Consider the following 24,807-nt stretch of genomic DNA (forward strand, 5'->3'; position numbering starts at 1 on the left):
AATTACAAAGTTCGAGTACAAATATATGTGAATTTAGAGGAGCAAGAGATTCCTAGACATTGAATTGTTTGGCTTTTTTATTTGGATTTCTACTGAGATCGGCTGTCACCATGTCATCCAGGCTGCCCTTGCCCTCATGTGTAATCCTTGCTGGCCTTGAACTCAGGATCTTCTCACCTCAGCTTCATAATTTTGGAATTGCAGGCATGACCACCACACCCAGCTAGATATTATGTTTAAATAAGTATTTACAGTGACTTTTTCAAAAGACAGACAAATGGCAAAATAAAGAACCACAGTTTACTTTTTGAAAAATGCTTATCTTTCAAATGATATGCTGTCATTTTGCTTTTGGGGGGAAAAGAGGATAGAGATCTAGTGCATCTTTAATTATACAAATAAAGATGCCAATGTCTGAGAAAGTAAGTTACAAACCTGAGTTAATAGTTAACGGCAAAGGAGAAAGCAACCCATGCCTCCTGCATGCACTCAAAAGGAGATATTTCAGGGGATAAGCATTATTTTTTAAGTCAAGCAAATTCAAATGTAAAAGCTGACACTTTGATAGGTATATAATGGGCTTGCTACAGGAATATAAAGATGGCCAAAAAGAAATGAAATAAAGTAAATAAAATGAAAAAGTCCCACCTAAAGGCCTTTGTAGTTCAAGGGAATCAGCAGGTTATTTTGGTGCAATGTCATAAATAACATATGCAGGGATATGAGAGAAGAACAAAAAGACAACAGGTATATCTCATTTTTGTTAACTTGTAAAATGGGAATTATTCAGATTTTTTTTAAAGGATTCAATGATATGTGAAAAACCAATTTCTATTATACATCACATATATATATATGTGTGTATATATATATACATATATATATATATGATCCCTAGAATACTTCCACCTATTACATAGTTCCTTTTTTTTTGCACAAAGTTGTTTTGTTATATTTTATCATATCTATTTGTTTTATTAAAATTATTTTGGGGGCCAGGGATTTAGCTCAGTGGTTTCGCCGCCTGCTGCACAAACACAAGGACCCAAGTTCGATCCCCAGTACCAAAGCAAAAAATAATAATAATAATTATTATTATTTTCAATTTTAAAGCTGAGGCTTACATAGATATATTTTATTTTTAAATTGCATTATTAATTTGTATTTAAATCATCAAATTATATAAATATTTAATGAATATTTTAAGAAAAAACATATTACATGCTTTTGTATAGTATTCTACATATTAAAACAATGTCACTAAATTCCATATTCTGATTATTGGTCTTCTACCACTCTTACACTGCTATTTTCCATTTCATTCATAAGAATAGAAATGATAGGTTAAAATTTTAGGTGTCCTTTTGCCTTTCAATTGACGTCATACCATCTACTATAAAATATTATTCATTATGATGTGTTGGGTGGTGTTTAAGAGAAGTAGTCATCATTTTAATTTTTATGTTAGATGTAATTTTATTTCTGGTAATAGTGCAATAAGTAACATTAAAATTTTGAGTCTGTTTATAGTATTCAGTAGAGCTTAAAATATCTACATTTATTATATTAGTTATACATTTATATTTTTGAAGTTACCTTTTCTCAAGTTTTCTAATTCTATCCTTTTCATTTTCTTAGACCTTGTGTTTGTTTTATATGTGAATAGAAATTTTAAGATATGCACAATGTTCTTTTTTATGTAGAAGCTGCTTTTTTAAGGATTGTAATTAACATCCTAAACTAATTTTTTCTGTTTCTATTTTAAAAATCAAAACAAAGTTGAATTTTGAGTAAACTTTTCAGATTTTATTCAACCTTTACCTGTTTCTTATTTTAGATATATATTCATATCGTCTGAGCTCATGGGCTCAAGGCAGTTTAACCTAATCACTATGTCCCATGTCAAATATGATTTTCCCAGAAATATATTTTAACTATCTCTATGTAATCTCATCAGTACTATGTTCACAATTTTATACTATGTGCAATAATTTCATTTATATTATTGTGTTTTTTGCATTATTGCATCATCCTAACTCATTTCTTTTCAACGACTTTTACCATTTCAACTCTGGGTTCTAGAGCTTTCAGAATCTCTTAAAATCTACTAAGATGGCCAACTATGTATGTGTACCTAATGTTTGTGCACATGTGTTCTGGGGGGGCATTATAATGTTGTAGGCTCTTCCACTGAGTTTTAAGAGAATCACTTATCTATTTTTTTTTTTATTTCAAAATCTCTTTCTTCCTTCAGTAAGCACAGTCTCCTTAACAGGTTACAGTCATACTGCCACACACTAGTCGTTCAATCATACTACTAATTTATTTTATTTTATGTGGAATAAAGAAGAGTTTGTTAATACCTAGAATTTGTTCAAGAAAAGAGTTTCATGAGTCATTTTTTCCCACTTACTGTTTTGTTCGCCTGAGAATGCACTGATGCGCAGCATTTGGGGTTTAATTGTCAGGGAGTGACTGAGGCAGGATTAACTCTGGCGCTAGTGTCGCTGAGCATCAGAATAAGAATGTCCATGAGAAACTGTACTCACTACATTCAGGGCTTTTCCACTTGTTCTTCTAAATCAACTCCTGAGAATTGTTACTGACACATAATCATCGATATCAATACTGGCATACGGGATTAACAAATAAAACTACACGGCAGACAAATAAATTAGAACAATTTATTTTTGGGTATAATCATGTTCCAAATACTGCAAAGATATACTTCTCAGAATGAATAATAAAGCTACACATATTATTCTTGTGTCACATCACCTCCCAATCTGGTGTGAGATGGAGATATTTGTGTCCACATCATAAAGTCAGGGTCTGGAGTGGAGAGAGGGCTGTATACTCTCTATCGAGCACATACACTGCATTTTTGAGTAGGTAGCTGAGAGTAATGGTGCAGCTCCCTGTTGTATTTAATGTAAGGGTCACTTTGTCCAGACTCAGGTTTTCTCAGGCTTGAGCACTAGAATATGTTTTGCTAATCACTGAGCCTTATAAACTGTTGAAATGACTCCCTTGTTCTGGCAAGAAACTTTGTATTGACATTGGTGCTTGGTTTTATAAGTTTTCATTTCTCTTCTATGTATATATAGTATTTATATCGGAGATTATAAGTTCATATATCAGAAATTACTATTTAGAAGGCATTTTAAACCAAATACTCATAGTTTTCATTTTTAAAATGCATAAAATCATGTTTTGTGAGGTGGGTACTGGGAATTGAATCTTGAGTCAGCATACTAGCCAAGCACTACATCACTGAGCTACATCCATAGCTGTGCAAATATGTACATTCTTAAAGAAAGTCTTTAATAAATATAATATTTATAATTCTATATTCTTTATGATATTATTAATGAATATTTATAATCAATATTCCTGATGCAGGATACTTGTATCAATCATATATGATGCATAAAAATCCATTTCAAAACTTGGAGGCTTAAAACAATTGCAATTTCATTTAGATTACCAAGAACAAGGAATGTATATTAGATAAGAGGATATATTTACTGAGCCAAGGATACCGATATCTGTGAACATAGAAATAAAGATATTAGATACTTTTTAAAAATAATCAGGACATCTCATTCTAAATATGTGGTCAATTATTTATAGGGATGCCTCATTTTTTGTGTTTTTTAATTGTGATAAAATGGTTACTGAACTTAAAAACCTAAAGTCACAGATGAGTGTTTTATATTTTACCACTTGCCTGAGCTTTTGTAGAAACATCATTTAGTCTCTGGATGTTAGCTTTTCAAAATTAGTGAATTAATACAATCAATGGAAAGGTACATTATAAATGTATAAAAATATAATAGTTCTTTGAAAGCAACACGAAACAAACAAATTTCATTTTTGTGCATGGATTTATTCATAAATATAAAAAATAATGGGGCCTAAACTAACATGTCTATAGAATTTCAATTTTTAAACATCTTAGAAATACTTTTTAAATTTAGAGATTGTTATAGTTTGCATCTAAATGTTCCCCCAAAGCATCATGTGGTCATAAATGGGGTTTTTCAGAGGATCTAAACTGTGTGATACTGGAATTAATCTGTGATGTTGGGATCAAGGGTATGTGATTACTAAATTAGTCAAATGATTGGTTTGGCACAGTTTTTGGTAGGATTAAGGGTTCCCCTCACTGGCTGTGAGTGCTATCCACCCTAAGCACAGGTAGCCTGGATAAAATGTAAGGGAGAGAAAGAGGGCTAGTGTCATTCCTTGTTGCTTACTGCTTGCTGCTTGCTACCTTCTGCCTTTACTGCTTTACCATGAACTGTTTCTCCTCTGTGATGCCCCTCTGCCATGCCAACCTGCCTTGGAGCCAGCTGATTAAAGACTGAAACCCCTACAAACTGTGAGCCAAATAAACCTTTCTTCCTTTAACTGTGAGTGTGGCGTATTTAGCCTCAGGAACAAGTAAGAGATAATTCAAGAGGAAGAATAAATTCACTTAACTTGAGGATTAGCCTTTCAATTCAAAGCTTACAGTATTTTTTTAGTTTTATATTTTTGATATTTTGAGATATAAAGTCTGTATGTAAAGAAAAACACACTTTGAGTCCCAAAAATACCCCATTTAAGAAAAGTCATTTTTCTCTCCTAATATCTCATACTATTTGCTTCTCAACAAATAATCATAATCTTCATTTTGGTCATAGTAATTTCCTCACTTTTAAGTTTTAATAAGCAACTTTAGTATGTTTATCTAAACAATATAATATAGTTCTGCCTCTTTTGCAAACCTCAAGTAAATAAAATCATACCATATATAATTGTATACATATGAATGTTATTTACTTCACCTGAAATTCTGTTTTAGATATTCAATCACACTGGTTGTTACTGGTAGCTATATTCATGTGATTGTATTGGTTTATTTTTTATTAGTGCATGCTTGTGATACAGAATAATTACATTAATCTTGGGGAATTGGTACCTGTCCATACTGCATCTTAATCAGTTTTATGTTCCCTTCCTTCACTAGTCCTCTTGTCTCCCCTTATCTGCAGATCCCCTTTCCATATTCAAATGTCTACCTCCATTATTCCCAATGTTACTATATCTGATTTGATTTTTTTTTTTTTTTTGTACCAGGGATCAAATTAGGGACTGTATGCTTGTGAGGCAGGCAGTGGACCCATGGAGCTAAATCCCCCGGGCCCTGATTTGATTTTTTTTTAAAGATAGGGTCTTGACAAGCTGGCCTTAAACTCACTGCAATCCTTCTGCCTCAGCCTCTTGAGTGCTGGAATTATAGGAGTGTGCCACCAAACCCAGCTTGATTTGATTAATTTTTAATGATTAACTTTTCTGTGCTTTACAAAATCCTTAGGCTTCTACATATTATAAAGGTGTTTTCTTCTAGAAACAAAAAGTTGTTGGCTTTTATAGTCTATAAAAATAGATATGTACATAGTACATAGAAGAGATCCAATTTCTGCTTTTTTCATACGATTATGCATATTGAATAACTGTTTATTCAAAATTTCACACTTTCCCACACATAAACTGCTTTGTTACAATTCTGTTGTATATGAAGTGGCCATATATTTCTCCATTTTTTTCAGGCTTCTAGCTTCACTTGTCCTTTTCAGGCCATTTTTTAAATACATTTTCCCAGAGAGCTTAACTACAAAAATCAATGAAGCACAACACTATGTTAATAGTCTCCTATTCTCACTAAAACTCAGAGCAATGCTTGAAAAATTACTCTTTAAGCAAGCTAAGATTTTAGTAGTATTATGACAGATCTATAAATATTTAGAAAGTTTGTAAGAAATTTATCATATCCTATGATTTATTTGTACATGTGACTGATGAAAGAAGGGTAAAATTTAAGAAAGAATAAAATGGACTTTTATTTTTTGTTAAAATATCTGAATCTTTACCTATGTGAAATGTTTCTTTTATGGGAATAAACTTGGCAGGATATGACTTAATGCATGCTAGGCAAGTGCTCTACCACTGAGCTACCGCACAAGCCTATTAGTCTATGACTTTAGAATTCATATCAGTAAATGATTCATTGATCTAGAAAACCAGTAATTTATAAAAGGATGAGGATTTTTTACAACTTGCAGAAAAAAATGTACTTGTGTACATGTACTTGTGGGCTTGCTGCCTGAAAATATTTCTACAATGCAACTGCAACCACAATTTTCCAACTTATTTGTATTCAAGAATCAAGTGTATACCTATCTTATGCTTCAGAGTAAATAAAATTTCTCCAAGTATAGCTAAATTTCTGGATGTGGGGACACCTACATTCATCTTATCTTATATCTAGGTATATCCTGTATCTAGGTTCAGTTATCAATCTGTAAGTAAGCTCAAAAACACACTTGACCAAATAACAAGAAAAGTATTAGTGTTCACACTCTAAATCCTCCAATTCAGCAATCTAGCAATGAATTATCTCTTATCATAATACAGTTTCAGAAGCACAACTTGAAAATACTTTATATATATATATACATATATACATATATATGTATATATATACACACACACACACACACATATATATATATATATATATATATATATAAATATTTAAATGTAAGCCTTTGACTAAAATACATCTTTCTTGAAGAGGTAAAAACCACATAATTTTTCCCTGCCTATGATCCTAGTGATCTTTGTTGCAATCTTGCTTTTCTATATTTGTGATAAGGAGAAAAAATATTTTTGTAAAAGGAGATGAAATGAAGAAAAACAACTGAAAGCAATTTGATGTTTTCATTCATTGCTAATGGCTTTCAGAAGCTATGTCAATGTAATATGCCAAACAAAGGAGTCTGTGATAGCAATAATAAGCACTAATAAAATTTGGATGATCATTTAGGAAATTATATGGTCTTTTGAAGTATTAAATCAAGTATTTAAATATGGAAAAATATTAGTTTTTCATTATGTTTTAAGTGTTCACTAATCCCATATTTGTGTTTTATGGCAACCATTTTTAAAACATAAAGTCCAATAATTATTTTTCAGATGAATAAAATATGGTTTGAACAAAATATAAAAGGTAATCTAATCTCTGAATTTGAAATTCCTAAACCTCTCAAAAATAAGATTAATTTCCAGAGGAAAAATTTTCATCAACTATGCTGTATAAATAGGTAGATAATATTCTCTGAAATATAAGAAAACAATTAGATGGACAAATGAAATACTTCACATTTCCAAGACCAAAGAAATTCTAATGAACAGATTGTATCATTCATTTTATAGCAATTATCAATGAGCATGGCATCATTCAAAAGCTTTAATTGGCTTCCTAAGGAGTTATAACCCAGATCAGGGTTAGGAAGGAGCACCTTAATACATTATCACAAATATATGTAACATTCATACAAGTTTATTCAAGCCACCAAGGTAAAGACGGAGGTAAGGTGAGGAGCATAGTGTTAATAAACATCTTCCAAATAGAAGCCCTTTATGACTAATCAGGTTTTATTAGCTAGTAAGCAATATGCAAAACGCTTTTGTTTTTTTCATTCACTAGCTTTTAGTACTGTGATCAAAATAATGTCTCTTTTATCCAGCCCAGAAACTCTAGAAACATGTCAAGCCTTGTTTTCAGCTCCCAGCTGACTGATAAGCCAAACCACAACAATCACACATGAGACAATACCTCAGCCCCCAGATGGAGACATCACTACATCATGGAAACATGCCTTGACATCAGTTTGTTGACAGCTAAAAATTCTCTTGCACAATGCTGAAGGATGAGACATTCATACAACCCTAAATATCCAGTAGTTTCACACAATCTGTAATGAAAAACTGACTAAACCAACAAGCACATATAAAAGTAAATGAATAAGGAATCATAATACCTTGATTGTTTCTGCTGAAACTAAAGAATGTGCAGTATTTTTCATTTCATTAAAAAATTAGATTAAGTTTTTTTTAGACATGTAACACTAATTTGGTTTCATGGCTAAGAAATTTATTATTAGCAAAACAGGTGGTGTGATGCTTCATGAACTTGTTCAATACACTCAGTCTCTTCTATAATTGTGGATTGCTGATAAGATTTATTAATTTCTCTCAGTGCTGTATAAAAGACGACTACAGATGTGAAGCACAGTGCCCTCTGGTGCACATATAACATAAAAAAAATTTGTGTACCACTATCTACATAAGTAACAAATACCAAGAAATGAAAAATAAGATTTGCTTCTAGCTAAATGTTAAGGCAGTCACTGGGAGTTGTAAACTTTTACCACTAAGAAACACGCAACGTGATACTTGTACATAAAATAGCTTATAAGCCACAGATCAATACAATCTAATTCCTTCAGGTTACCACTTGTAAAATCCTCTATTTAATGGATTCACGTGGCTTTCAGAGAGCAGGTACCCTTTGTTAGATTTAATGTATGACTCCTTTTGTATAACTTATTTAGATTTCAAATATATAGGAGTAACAAAAGTTAAAAGTTGTAGATTGTAGTTCCCTTTTTTTGCTTTGTTCTTGCTATCATGTCCTATTTGTCTACTATTTCTTTTCATTCATTCCATTACTGCTTCCTCTAGGTTCTAACTGTACAATTACCTTTCAGGTAAAAGAAAAGGATGAGGTGACTCGACTTTTCAATGCTAGTAGAAGATGTTATTTCCATTTAGGCTGAAAGTGGGTAATGTAGCATTGTTAAAGGAAAAGCAATTAAAGAAACATCATTTAAAATTTCAACTATTTTAAATGAGAAACACAGCCTCAAAGTACATTAGAATTTATTTTAAGGCAATGTAGCATTCTAAAATTTGAGACTGATACACAAATGGTCACTATTATCTATTTTTCCCTCATAATATGTCACATCTATAAGAAATATTTTTAAATAGCAAAAAAAAAAATTATTGTGGTTCATTGCCAGTAATAACCCTCCTGAAACTTTCCCTTACAAAAACTAATTCTTCATAACCTCGAAGAATGAGATCTCTGTAATTGCTTTCCCTTTGCTTCATACCTGTATATCTTGTATCTTGTGCTAAATCCCTGCCGGCTTCTGTCCACAAAATCTGTGTATTCCTGTGAGCGATGGAAGGGTCCCTTATCAGAGAGGAGCCAGTCGAAGGGGCTTGTGGCATGCTGATCGGAGACAGCAGCAACCGCTAAAACCCAGCAATGAAGACTCAGTGCTATCCACTCCCATAGAGCCATCGGAGAGAACAGTTCAGCACCAGCTCTGCTCCGCCATACCATGCTTCCACTGGGGATTTACAGCCTTCATTCTCTTAGCTTTCCCTCAACACCTAGACAAAACACACAGGCAATTAGTTAGCCCCTGGAAGGTTCTTCACTATCAGTTAGGGTGCTGGCGTGGCTAACATTTTAAATCTGATACAGTTGTTTTTAATTAGATGGTAGCAAAAGCGAGTAAGAAGCAAAGCAAAATGATTTATAATTTTCCGAGCTATATTTCTGAATATTTTGAGCCCTTTTAAAAGATATTAGGGCTGGGGATTTGGCTCAGTGGCACCATGTCTGCCTCGCAAGCTCAAGGTCCTGAGTTCGATTCCCAGTACCAAAAAATATATATATATAATAATGGAAAACATGTCACTAAGTCACTATAGGCCTTCTCATAACAATATCACCCAGAAGATTATTATGCTTATTGAGCAACAATCAGAAGTTTCAGCTACTTTTCATTTTTCTGCTTAAATGTTTTATAAAAAATGGACACCTTTGAAATAATGTTTGTATTTAATTGATTTTGTTGTTTTAATAATAGCTATATTTATTTAATTTATAATTATTTTATGTAAATGAATTAAAATTATTCATGTAGTTATTTTCATAATCTAACCTTGGAATGAATATATAAGTTGAAGTACACATTAATATGCAAGTACATGTGTGTTTATATATGTGTGTGTCTCTCTGCCCAGATAGAGACAAATAGACACACAGATGTGTGGATTTGGATTGGGGTGTAGATGAAGCAGGGGGAGAATTTGGCCCCGGATATTTTTATTTTTATTGTCTCAGAGACAAGCTGCTTCACTGATTATTTAGACAGATTCATAGTGAAACTATTTCTAAGGCTTTGGACAGATAGGGATATATTGTGTCTTATTTATGAAATAAAGAGTCATATCTACAAAATTCATATATATACAAAGTAAGAAAATGCAGATGTTCATAAACTATGAAACCATGTACATTGTATCGTAAACATCCAAAAACAAAGTAAGATGAGTTGTAATACCAGTGTGGTATGGTATAAACAACTTTATGCAAAGCTGCTATTACAATTTGTATGTGCTACACAAAAGATTGCAGAGGTATTTGAATTCAATTTTACTTTCAATCCTCATCAATCATTTAAAGTCATAATATTTATAAAACATGAACTATATAGTATTATAGGTTCTGCTTAATGAGGCTGTTTTAATTTGTAAGGGTTCAGTCAGCAAAATCTTTTACAATAGAATAAAAATTGGCAATATAAAGTAGCAGCTACCTTATTTTTCTAGTGTTTAGATGAAGATACTGAGAGATTTTATCTTCTTTTCCAGCTACAGACTTATAATTTCTAACTTAATTCTTAACTATTTTGATGTGAGAAATATGCTGCAGTAATTCTGTGACAAAAAATATTTCAAAAGAGTGATATGATATGAGTGCCCTAGATCGTGAGATTCATCATTTTATGCACTACAGAATTAAAAGGGTGATATTCACATAATATATGAGTTGACCCAATGTTATGAATTATTCAACTCTGACAATTAATGGATGCGCTCTGGAAAGTTTTATACATAAAGACATCTTTAAAAGATTTATCATAAGAAGACCTAAGGATGTATGAAATAGATTTTGGGATAAGGAGAGATTCTGCACCACTTTCAATGTGTTTAGAAATGGAAAATTGTCAAAGGAGTCAACTTGTGGCACTCAATGGTGCTGAAGCACAAAACATTTTTAACACATAGTTTTTCTTTTATGTTAACTATATTATTTATATTCAAATTATTTAATTTATTTACATTCATAAATCAATACTTATGCCTATGTGCAATAGTATGTTATGACCAATAAACATTGCTCATCTTTTAAAAATATGTACACATTTACTCTGCCAATCAAATATATTAAAACTAGCAAAATTTAATCATTGCTACAAAAAGTTATCTTTTGTTAATTTAAATAAGAATCATTTTCATTTGACAAGTACATGTGAAATAAATTACTAAATATACTACTTTAGTCCACATCAAATCTTAAAATAATTTTTAATTCAGTTGAACTCAGTTGCACCATCTAAGTAAAGCTATCTTATTAGCAAATATCATTGTGAATAAGAATGTTACTGATAATAGTTAAACAAGAATGATTCTATCCTAACTTTTTCTTTGAAAACAAAATCAGATTTTCTTCAGATCTGTCAACAACCAATACAGCAAGTTCATGAAACAATGAGATAGTCCACATTATGGTTTGGAGACTGGGCTGCAGAACTGGACTGTCTGTATGAAAATTTCGTCTCCTCCCAACTGAACGTTTGACTTCCACCAAGTTTATTTTTTTGTTTCTCAAATCCCTCAACTCTGATAGAGGTTCACATCATCAGTCTGTTAGAAAGGCTGAATGTGTTAAAATTTATAAAGCACCTACATTAGAGCCTAGCATGTAGTAAGGATATACAGTGAGTATTTCAAATTATATTTCATATTGGTATGAAATCATATAATTATATACTGTAAAATGAAGACCAACTCTTTGTACTGCAGCATATGCTTTTGGAATAGGCAATTTAGGATATTACTGATATGTAATTAATTGGAACCACATTTTTATTGTCTTCTTTTTCAATTGTGTTAAGGTCGCTTCATGGACTTCATATTTTTTCATTTTAAAATATGTTTTGTAGTATATATTTAGGATATATAGCATGATGCTATATGATCCATGCATGTACAGTAAAAAGTTACTAGGAACAAAGTAGCATGTTCATTATCTAATATATGAGCCATCTTAACCTGTGGGGAGATGAAAAGATTTACTTAAGACATGAGCAGTAGCTACCTAAAATATAATATATAATATATAAGAATATTATCATTAATTTTTTTAATTATTATGTATCTCTTTCTTCTTTTGGGTATATGTTGATATTTTGATTCAGAAATGACTTTTCTAAAAGAAAAGTTCATTACTACATGAGACTATCAATCCTGATCACATTTAAGCTAAATTAAGTTAAATTTTTAAAAGGATGTTTTTTGGGTCTTTTAAAAGATATTTATAATAACAAAACTAAGATATCCCACAAAAGTTCTACTATTCTACTCAAGCAGTCAGAGAACTCTCCTTGAAAAGGTACAAAACAGAGACAGAATTTGTAAGTCAATGATGTAGGCTTCAACATCCTTAGATCACGTGGTCATTTAACTCAGTACTCACTAACAAACAGGCTTAAGTTTCTGGTTTGCCAAAAAAGCAAGTAAGTGTCTGTTAGAATCATCCCTGTGAAAGTACTAGTTTTTATTGTTGGATTTTTTTTATTATATGGATTGAGTTAATAACCCCATTAGTCCTTGTTTGAGAAGTGGTTTTCTAAGGTAGTTGCCAATGACAAGTGAGTAGAGTTCATTTAACTTCAACAAAATATTAAATATCTGGAGGTCACACCTGAGGTAAACAGCTAAACACAGATGTCCTGTAAGAATAAAAAATCATAAGGCCTAATAAATGAAAATAAAAATTATGAAACCAATCAGTGAATTCAACAATTTTTTTCCCTACAGAATGACAAACATTAAAAATGATCTTGAATTCAGTATTACTGAAAAGGTACCCAAGTTACCAACAAAGGAAATGACACTGTCAATTTATAATATTTTCTAGAATATATAAAAATGTTATGTGAAAGGCATTGAAGAAAAAAAACCAAGAAAATTTTTAAGAAAACCAAAAAAGTGGAATATATGGTTGATGTTTTTCTTTTCATGAAAGAAGCAGTATTAAAATATCTCACTAAAAACAGATATTTAGGAAATAGCCTATTCTTCCAGCAAATTCCTTCGCACAAAATAAAATTTAGTCTGAAAATTGCCTCTTGATATAGGTTTATTTGAGAAAACCTAATGACCTTAAAAATCTGTGAAGAAAGAAAACATATAAAAAAGAAATTACATGTTAATACATATAATAAATACATACAATAATGTGTATATAATATATATTCTAGATTATGGTAATTATTCTTCCCCACTAGATCTCTATAATCTTATTCCAAGATGGTAATGCATTAGTTTTACCTAAAATGCTGATATAACATATATGCCTGAAATTCATGAACTTTTGACATTTATAAAATATTTCTTGAAATGCTGCAAGTGATTTCCAGTATAACTGAAACTACAAAGATATAAACAAATGTTTGGAATCACTGATTTAGTCTTGTTATCTTTTAGATAGTTAGCTCATTTCATATACCATAATGTTTTCTTATACACTACCCAGTAGGATGTTTAAAGCTATTACAAGTTTTTAAACCCTTAAATTGCAAACTGTATATTTTTATACCTTTATTCAGACTAATTTTTTAATGCTACAATATTTTCTGAAGGAATAAAATCCACTCAAGAACTTGAATATGCAAATAAGTTTCATAAAATAATTCTATCAAACTTAATTTTTTTATTTCAGTGTAAAACTCATGGAAAAGTTAAAAGACCAATACATTAAACATGTATCTTTCCACTATATTACTAGTTGTTTATATCTGATCATTTATTCTTTTTCTTCCCCTGCCCCTCGCCCATTTTTAAGTATCAAAGGTATGAACAAAATTGATTTAATTATAACAGGGTCACACACACATTCTTCAAGTTTTTTTTCTTAAGCAAGGATTAAGAAAGGATCTTTCTTCAAGGATTTTCTTAAGCAAGCTCTTTAAAATAGTTCTTTTACACTAATTCTCACCAATATTGAAGTCAGCAGATTTAAAATAATGAACCTTTTTTTTTTTGGTACCAGGAATTGAACTCAGGACCTTGCACTTGTGAGGCAGGCACAGTGCCACTGAGCTAAATCCCTGGACCAAAATCATGAACCTTTAAAACAAACTCTCCAATACCCAAAATGAGTACATCTACTTAGTCTAATTTTTATACATAATTTAATAGACTATATATGACTGTATTAAATTATAAATTTTAAAATCATTTTATTATTATAAAATAAAATATAAGTATATAATCCCACAATGTGTTAAAATGTATGGCACCTACATACATTTTATTATTATTTATTTAAATAAATACTGGCTTGGAAATAAGTATGTATTAAATAGATTATATAAGTAAATGCTTTTAAATGAGATAAAATGTTTTTAATTATAAATTTTCAATAGTTTTTCCCAAAAGTTATTTATTGTTTCAATTCTAATTTGGTAGAATTCATGATGAAAAAATCAGAATAAGACAGTAAATCATATTGATCACCTGAAGTGTGAAAATTACTGCCAGGAATTTTTGAGGTGGAGGTGGACCACAGGTGGAAAAAGAATGCTTCTATTTGAAAGAACTTAGAATTCAATGAGGAAGGGACTATTTAAGGCAGCACACCTACCTGTGGCCATCCTCATCAGAAAACTATTCCTTCGTCAACTAAAGAATATTCAACAATGTGAACTCTTTTTTCTTCTTGCTAGTTTTCTTACTAAATACTTCCACATAGTCCTACCTTTAAACACTATATTCTCCAACTTTCTCACTTACTGCACATACCTTATCAACCCAATCCACTTGGACTGCACAATCCAATAAAATTGATACATTGTTTATTGTATCAATAATATTCATCATCTTCTCTTCACTTCCATTCTACTTGACAGATCCATGACCTGCTGCCTACACTGCCCAGTAGTCTCTGAACTAGATTGATTCATCAGTTTCATAACTGGTCTTCCTAACTCCCAAGTGGAACTCTCTAAACTTTTATTTTTAATATAGTCAGAATTATCTTAATGTCATTAAATCTGAAGAGATAAATCCTTTATTTCCACTTTTACAGGCTTTGTCTTCAGGATAATATCCAAACTCTTTCAAGTAATTTATAAAAGTGTCTTTTCTTGTTTAATTCTTTACCCACATCTTGTGCATGTGTGTATATCTTCACTATTACCAATCAAATATGAAAATGCTTCAGATATAATTTTATTCCACAACTCACTTTTCTTTCTTTCTCCCTCAGCATCTTTTCTTTGCAGTCTCGTCTCCCTGAATTACCATCTCTACTCCGACCTCTTCACCTGCTTAAACTTGACTTTCCTTGAATCCTGAGACTAGATTACTTCATCCACAAAGCTTTCGATGACCCTTCAAGGTTGGTTGGTGGTATTTTATGTTCCCATGACTTCCGCTATTATAACACATTTACACTGCAAATGTATTTATATGCTTGGTTTATTCATATGTCTACCTCTCTTCCCACAGTTACATTAATTTCAACATAAAATAACTGGTCTTTTCTTTATGAAAACCAGACTTAGCAAAGTACCTGACATAAAGTTGCTTAATAAGTATTAGTTGTATGAATGAGAAATGATTAACCAAGTAGTAAATTGAAGTATAAGTAAAGTGATATAGATGGCAAGATTAAGAAACTCCTTTTTCATAGAAAGGAAAAAATTAAGGAGTTTATATCTGATCTATGGCTCAGGATGACACTAGCTTTGATAACTGAGAAATTGAGAAAATGGAGTTTTAAGATAAATTTCTATGGCTATATTGTAAGTAAAAATGACATATCCATATAGTATCAAAGCAAAACATTTTTAATATTAATTAACAAATGTTAAAGACAAAAATATAAATTCATGAGCATTGATTATTAATTTTTGGCATAATAACAGATTATTATGATAGTGCACATGATTATAGAGCAATAAGAGCTTTTCAATTTGTGTTGTATAGTTTCTAAAGGTAATAGTCGGGATGAAAGTCAAACAGATTTGACTTAGAAAACAAATACAAATCTCACTGAGAAACAGCGTATGTTACTTGGAAATTTAAATAATAATAATACAGCAGTTGAACACATTGTCTCAGCCTCCTTGGAAGGTCATACAACAAAGATAACTTTGACTGGAGTCACCCTCCTTCCAATACCATATGGGGGGAAAAGAATTTTAAAATGACACACTACTCATTGTCTTCAAAACCAAATTAACATTTATTGAGTCCCATTGATATGCCAGAAGTTTTACTAATATTTCACTTTTTCATGCACAATGTGGTGTATATTATTATCTCCAGTTTTCATTTAGAAAAAAATGATGTTTAAGAGATATGATTATGTAGCAGAGCAAGGATCAATGGTGACAGTGTTGAATTCAAATGAATACCATAGTCTTTGTGTTATACCATACTACTACCTAGTAGGAACTGACTGCAGACTGAAAGATTATTTATTAAGATTTTGTTTCCCCTTTAGTATAAAAATTAAATATTAAATACAATAAATAGAAATAAAATGGAAATAAAAATTAAGAGAAGAGTTTAATAGGGTTATTATAAGTAAGTGATCTGAGAAATTACATATGGATTTTCAGGAGGTATCTGCTTTGTATAACTTAATGTTTTCAGAGGAAGTAATAAATACACTAAATATAATTAAATTTATTTTAAAACATCTGCCATGAACTAAAAAATTAGAAAAATAATTTTTTCATACTATATGTTTTTTACTGTTTAAAATTAAAATCATGGTGAATCTCATTTAAACTGTCCTTCACAGAAATTATCCAACATGTTTTGATTATTGAATTTAATGATAAATTGCTTTACAGTGCTACTAACATATTAAGAAAAAACCCTGCCCAATATACATATGATAGATTCGGTTCTCATTTGGGGATATATAATAAAAATTTCAGTAAAATGAGATGACTTGTAATATTTTGCTGAAATACAACCATAAAATTTTAATTAAGGTCAGTTTTATTATGTTCTCATATATACCTGATAATGACAAGAATATGAGGATCTTTTGTAACAGGTATTATTTTAAGGAACAATAACGTGAAAAGTCAGGATTTTAGCTAAAACATAAAGAACTTATAAGACCATTTGCTGAGAAAGATCCTTGAATGTGGTGAAAAATGCTTTAAAGGCATTACTTTTCTAGATCAGCTATTAATACTTGCCTTAAATTAAAAGAACATATTCTTTCTTACATGGACAATGAAATGTATCATTTCCTGACATGCAGATACATATTGATTTTTATTTTTTAATTTTCATGACTTGCATACAGTATATTGTCAAGTAACGTTTATCAGATGATTTACTAATTATTTAAATACGTATTATGTTACTTCTTTAATGAAATAGATTACAATCTATAATTTTAGACTTCAAATGACCTAAAGTTATTCTCTCTTAATCTAGGCATTGCTTCCTTAAAGGGGTAATGAATTTTAAAATGAATTAATTAAAAGTTGGTAATTTATTCTATAAAGATACCAAATAACTCATCCAGATATGAAATATTGGATACTTCACAAATTGTGGAGTATTTTCCATATCAGTAGGTCAGATTTTGCCATTCTTTTTTGTATTTAACAGTAGTACAGAAGAATGGTTGTTTGAATTCTGTGCTTCTGTTGAAATAAACAGTAATATGCAGAAATAGGAAAAAGTCATTCTGAGTTTAGTTATACAAGTTACCACTATGTATATGCAAGAATTATAAGAAAATTTTTTCTTCTGCTTTTGCATTCATCATTCTTTCAACAGTTAAATGTGTAAACAAGCAGAAAGAGGGCCGGGGATTTAGCTTAGTGGTTCTGCCACCTGCCTCGCAAACAGAAGGACACGAGTTTGATCCCCGGTACCACCAAAAAAAAAAAAAAAAAAAAAAAGCAGAAAGATATCATTCAGCTCCAAGCATCACAGTAACCCGAATGTATCTAAACAATCATGAACTACTAAAAAATATATGCAATGAACAATGATTTGAATTAATAATTCTTGAGAGTTTTTAAAGGCTAATGTGCTAATAAATACCTTAAATTGCTCTGAAGTCAGTAAGTTGGAATATTTTTAATAAAAGGACTTTTATTCATGAAGTTAAATTTTTATGATATGCTGTTATTTTCCCTTTAGGGAAAATAAGGCCTTTCATATGACTAGACTAGAGGTATTTGTTGGCACGAAATGTTTAAGTAATTTTTATGGTCCCTAATACTTAACATGCTATTTTTGCACATGCTAAATTTTTAGAATATATACTGAGTTGAGCTTCATTTTGAAAATTTATAAACTATTTTATTAATGTGCTTATACCAGGAAGGGATTATCACTAAATTTACCAATTAGAGATGCATTACTATTGTAATACTTTTTCCTTTTTCTTCTTCCTTAACTTTTTAGAAGAAATGAGCTTCCTTGTTTTAAATCACAATGTATAGGTAAAGTCTGGCCTTTGAAGGGCAGCTTTGTAGTCATTTAACTCTGTTAAACCTGTATTCCTGAGGGTATTTTTCCTTATTTATTTTAACTGAGCAGGCAATACAGTGCCTCTGAATTAGAGCTTTAAGTGTTTTCCATCTTAATGAGAGTGAGTATTCCTCTGAGGAGTATATACTGGGAAGGGAACTAATCTCCTGCTTGATCCTGTCAATACAATCTTGTCCTACCAATAAAGAGAAAGTTAAATGCTACTACCTAATGGTAGAACTGATTAGAAAAAATGAAGAGAAAGTGAGTTCCATTCCTTAATTTTACCCAGACTATAGAGGATATTATTCTCTAAGCTCCAAAGTCTAAAGGTCACTTGGGTTATCTGATAAATAAAAATAGCACAGTATTTCAACATAAATTATCACATAACAATATCATTATAATATTTAGATTTCACATCAATTTAATTCATAATGCAAATGGTCGGAGACTGAAGAATGAGGTTCAGATTAGGGTGTGGCTCAGCAGCAGTGTGCTGTCCTAACACTTGCAGAGCTCTGAGTTTGATTCCCACCACTGGAAACCAAAGAAACAAACAAGCAATCAAGCAAGAAGAAAGGTCCCGTAGAGAATGGTTGAAAGAACATTTAGATTGCAAAATCTAATTGTAAAAGAAAACATAAAGATGGTTTTCACAAACTTCTCTCCTTGAGCTAACACAAGTCAGTCTCCTCTTAGCTCTCAATTGTTATAAGCTCTGAATTTTTAGCTAAGTGTTGATCTCTGCAGGAATTCCACTCAGAATTAGCAGAATCCTTATACTCTATGTATGATAACTCTGTTACTAATTAGGTTCCACATCCCCCACCATCTTCCAGGTGATTTCTGCTCACCTTTGCCCCTCTTCACGTTAGAATCTTAATGGATCAGTTTAGCTAGAATCCTCCTTGGCTGTAATATTTCCTCTTAGTAATTTTCTATCCACTTACTCACATCTTGGTACTGCACTATAAATTCCCGGTTTTATTTGTTGTGTTTAGACTTGAGACCAATGCCACTCTTCTACTATCGCGCCACTTTTTAATACCCATCTTGAGCAGTCTGTTTTATCATTCTTTAATAAGTATCATGAGTAATTTGCTTCCTTAAGAGTACAAGAAAACTTATTATCATTAATATATTTTACTGTAAAACAGTGAAATGAAAGACACTTTAAAAGAATGTCCATATAGGAATGTACTTGAAATAGTGGCTGCAGACATGAAGATTCAATGCTTTTGAATCGTTCTGCTTTTTCTGGCAGAGACTGATAATAGAAAACATTCTAGTTTGTGAGAAAAAAAAAATTTCTTATAGTTAAAAGAATTTTGTCATATAAATGTCAACTTGAAGGAAATTTGAGGAATATTGCTTATTTTTAAAAATTTTATTTAGCACTATATTACGTGAAAATCTATGCACGTACAAAGATAATGTTTTACCCCTGATTTTATGGATCTACTCCTTAATTTGAGTTGTGCAAAGCCTTAGAAAGTTTATGTTGTTACTTTACAGTGACACTGGGGAAAACCTGAAAGTTTAACTCTTGATCAGCAAAAGCTCTCTCAATACTCCGTTTGAAGGTTTCCAAGACTGGATACAGTTATGAAACCTTATAAATGTAGTCACCAAATGAACAATACTCACAAAATATAATGAGACCAAAACTTACCCAGGAGTTAGACAGATTTAGAAGATGAAGTGAGCCACAGCATCAGAAGTTATCTTATTGAGAACTTACAGAACATGAAACATGTGTGATAGAAAATACTACTTTTAAGAAGCTTTCAAATAAGGTTTAGTAATTTTTTTTAAAGTAGAAAAAGAAGTTCTGATTATCTAGGCTATAGTAAAAACTTAAAATTTCAAAGCAATACTCTTTGGATTCTGTTTTTCTATGCATAAGAAATTTAAAATTTAAATTTTTTAAAACCAGGACTATGTTATTATAAATATTGTTAAAAACTCCAAAAGTTATCCTCTTCTTGGTTAAAAATGTCATTTAATTCACAAGCTAATTCCACTGTGATTCAGGCAATGTGGGGCAGGGATTTGTGTATCTTTTATTCACTGATCCATGGATAGCACAAGTAAGAAAACCTGGGGTATAGAAGGTCTTCAGTAACTCATTATTACGTAGATAAAATAAGATAATTAAACACCAAAGTAAATTTTGGGATTGAATTTTAATTACTAAAATAAAAATAGCAACCTATTGAAAAATATTCCCATTACAAAGATGCTGACATCTTTGAAAACCAAAGTAAAGCACAGTAAGATGCCAACTAAATTATTAAAGAATTGTTATGACTTATTTTCAAAACTGCCTTGGTTTCTCCATATCTCTTCAATAGTTTTCTTTTGTACCTTGTATAGAAAAGATCATCTTAACTGACCATTTTTCATTCTAAGGAATTAGATAAGTCTCTTCTTTTAAAGAGAATTATATTTACATAGCAAGGTAAATTATAGTTACATAACAATGTGTGAAAAGATTAGTGGCCAAAACAGTGCATTTGTGAATTGGATTAATTGAAAGGTACTCCAAATAACAAAATAAGTAAGCATATTGTGAGTAATGACTGTTTTCATCATTACACTTCCAATGTTTACACCAGTGCACCCAATTCATCCAACATTTATTAAATATTTTTTTAAAGAACTAAAAATAACAGAACAGAAGTGATCTACAGGAGCAAACCAACTTAACATCACATATTTAAAAATATCTGCTGTTCTCCAGTACCTTCTGATCTCCTGTCTAATAAAGCATGCCTGAACTGTTCATATTTCTTTTTAAAAAATGCTCCTTTAGCAATGAACCTTGGGCTATCTTACTTAGTTGATGGAGATGCTGGTACAGCCCATAGCTTTTCAAAGATGTGAGCCTTACAATGCTTGTTATTGGTAATATATTCTGATTTCTCTAAGTGTTTTTTAAATAACAATGAGCATCTGTTTGCAGAATTGTTCCCCAAAATTCAATTTTGAAAACACTTGATATTATGGAGAACCATTTTTATCAATATACCAATTTAACTTTTAAAATACAGCAGATGGTTTTCAAACTCAAAGATTATGAGATACTAAATTTTAAAGAAAAAGATATAAAAATGATCAGTATTTTTGAAGGCCACCCTTTATATATGAATAACCAGCAGATATTTGAAGAATATTATAAGGAAAAATAAATGGAAAATTACCATGTCTGACATATAGAGACTATTGCATATCAATGCTATCCAGCGTGATATGGACACACTAAATGGTAATATTTGAAGACTCTTGTCTGAACTTGTCAGGAATTACTTTTTCTGTTGTTTTGTTTCATCTTGTTTTGTTTTGTTTTTTGAGACAAGGTCTCGCTATGTCATTCAGATTGTCCTGGAACCCATTATGCAGCCCAGGCTGGCCTTGAATTCACAGCAGTCCTCTTGCCTCAGCCTCCAAGTGCTAGGATTACAGGCGTGTGCCACCACTCCTGGCAGGAATTACTATTTTAAAAATAATCACAGGAATCACAATTTTAAAATTATCAAAGGCTAAAATTTGATAATAAATACTTTGTAATGTACAGCTAATAATTATTTGATTTCAAATACTGAGCAAAATAGTTATTTTAGCCAAGACTTCTGCAAATTTTTATCCAAAAGATGTGTCAACCTGTTATCAGTTTTGTGATGAAAGAATCAAGTGGGAATTGATTAAATTTGTGTTTACTTTATGTACACAAAATTATTGAAGAGAAAGAAATATATTAATAGTTTATCACAGCAGTTTATATTAGAGCTACTGACTCTTACTCTAAATTGGAATTGATTTCCTTGAATGTCTTACATTAAGGACAGGTTTAAAAAGCAATAATGACAAGCGCAAGGACCCGAGTTCGATCCCCTGTACCAAAAAAAAAAAAAAAAAGCAAGAATGACAGAAGTAGTCTTTTGCATTCATTGTGCCCTATCTTTAAAAGATTGTAATTTGATTTATTTTCTCTCAAATTAGCTGAACAAGAGATTATCACAGTTTCTATATTTCATGAAAGAAACCTACCAGAGTTTGCCGTAAGATGAAATATAAGTGTTTATCTCTTGTACTACTTACTATTCAGAGTTACTGTTGTATACCACTTTTTAGCCAAAACAAAGATTGATGTATGTTTAAAATTTAATAAAATGTCCTTCATGTAAAAGTTCTGAAAAATGGAATGATGTAATACAAAAGTGTACGTGTGTGTGTGTGTGTGTGTGTGTGTGTGTGTGTGTTAAGGTTTTGAGTGGGGGAAACTTATAAATCTCTCAAGGATGTTCTCCACTCAAAGGTGAAAAAGATCCTTAAAATAATTACTTTAATCAAAAGATAAGTTTTAAATTTAATTCAGAATTTATAGTGTGTCCTTTAAGAAATTCCTTAGGAATCACATCTGTTCAAGTTTAAATTCTTAGAGAAGACTAGATTCATATTTTTAATTCACATTTTTTAAAACCATAATATTATCTTTGAGTGACTGTGAATGACAGGCTGAAACCTTTAATAAGTAAAAATGAATATGTCTCTAATTTTGGAGAATACATTTTCCATCATAATTGCTTATTCAGAAATATTTTTTTAGTAAAACTTAACAAGTTATTTTAAAAACTGAGGGCCTGGGATTTAGCTCAGTGGTTTCGTCACCTGCTGCACAAGGACAAGGACCTGAGTTCGATCTCCAGTACAAAAAACAAAAAAACAAAAAACAAACCTGAGCTCATTTCAAGAGAAATTAGTATTAAATAAGAAAAACATACACTTTGTAGTTTTTGTTGATGTTTAATTGTAATTCCATTCATTCTAGATTAAGTTTTTAAAACTTGATCTTCTTTCTCATTTTTCCATAGTATTATCTTAAAAATATTACTCATCACCTTTATACAATGGACTATGACTCTGCCTTTTTATAACAGTGATTTGTTTCTGTGAACAGTAAGAAATTCTATTACTATAAAGTGGACATGTTCAATTTAAATATTTTAAGTAAACTAGACTTAGTGTATATATTATATACAGTATATATTCTTGATGCTATCTATAAAAATATTAAAGAAAGTATGAATTATCTTTTTAAAAATTTGCAACTTGGCATGATTTAGTCAACCTTTCATAATTTTTCTTCTTAAAATTTAAATTGTATATAATACTATTTAAGAAGTATTCACTTCTGTGTAGAGTACCCAAACTCTATATAAACACTTACAGAGCTGAGCTTCTGCATCATGAGAAGGATGACATTAAAGTTAATACAGCCACTTTTATATATTTTCTACACCAAGAACTTACTGACTGCATTCATTTTTAGAATATAATTGCTTTAGCTATAACAGCAGGATTTCTGCACACAATATTAATTGTATATATAAAATAATTTGTAAAAGCTTATATATGAAAATGTGTGTATCAAGATATTGCACAGAACAAAATAATATTCTACTTGCATAGATATGATTTTTAAATATGACAGTTGAAGAAATCCATAATTTATACACTACATCTTTCATTAAATTTAATTATTTTTTCAAACTAACAAAATTTGTGGATATCATTTGAAATATCTCGTAGAAAAATGTGTTTTGTGCATAATAGTGAGTGTTTAATGAATCTATAAAGCAATGATTTGCTTGTATACTGGCCATTATTTGAGACTGTGAAGTCTAAAATGTATGCTTACTCAATTCTGGTCTTTCCAAGGCTAGATTGTTTTTGAATAGTGCAATATTCTAGAGATAGCTTTTTTAAATTAACAAAATACAAGAGTCCAGAAAAGTTAATAAAAAATAGCTCAATCCTGATGACTTTGGCTGATATTCACAGATTCAGGAAGAATAAGTCCATCTATAAATACCCTTTCACAATAAATCTATAATGGAATTTAAATGAAACATCCCATTATGAGAGAATAATTCTCGCATAGTAGAGAGTTACAATACATTTGAATGTAATGTTCACATATTTATTAATTAAATCAATAAACGTGTATTTTATAGATTTAATTTTCTGGAAGTATAATATGGTAGCTATTTTATTAGCTATTAAAGGGAATTTGTTATGCTTCAAATGTTCCAAAGGCATCCACATATCAGTAAACTAGTGTTTAGACATTAAAATCAATACTCGAAAATAATTACAAGTAAAAATAGGTTATATTGAGCATAACTACCCTTTGCAGCTCTAAGTGTAATAAAGTATAAAATTTTGAAAAATAATATATTTTTATTAAGAAATGTCAAATATAGAATGAGAATCTATAATTTTTCTCAATTTAGTATGTTATGTATT

The 24,807-nt window shown here is 30.7% G+C and overlaps 1 protein-coding gene across 7 annotated transcripts in view; it reads right to left on the reverse strand.

Annotated features, from left to right (window-relative positions):
• The window catches only part of Brinp3 (BMP/retinoic acid inducible neural specific 3), a 392,440-nt gene that overhangs the window by 360,357 nt on the left and 7,276 nt on the right, over positions 1-24,807 (reverse strand). For all 7 annotated transcript variants that reach the window (XM_004862778.3, XM_087194464.1, XM_087194463.1 and 4 more), the window contains one exon: positions 9,009-9,294. In XM_004862778.3, the coding sequence (XP_004862835.1) occupies positions 9,009-9,244 (236 nt within the window). In that variant the 5' untranslated portion in view covers positions 9,245-9,294. The remainder of the gene's footprint in view (positions 1-9,008; positions 9,295-24,807) is intronic.

Source organism: Heterocephalus glaber, unplaced genomic scaffold, assembly GCF_053883595.1.
Source record: "Heterocephalus glaber isolate CG9 unplaced genomic scaffold, H.glaber_assembly_v1.0 deba00001600, whole genome shotgun sequence".
NCBI lineage: Eukaryota > Metazoa > Chordata > Mammalia > Rodentia > Bathyergidae > Heterocephalus > Heterocephalus glaber.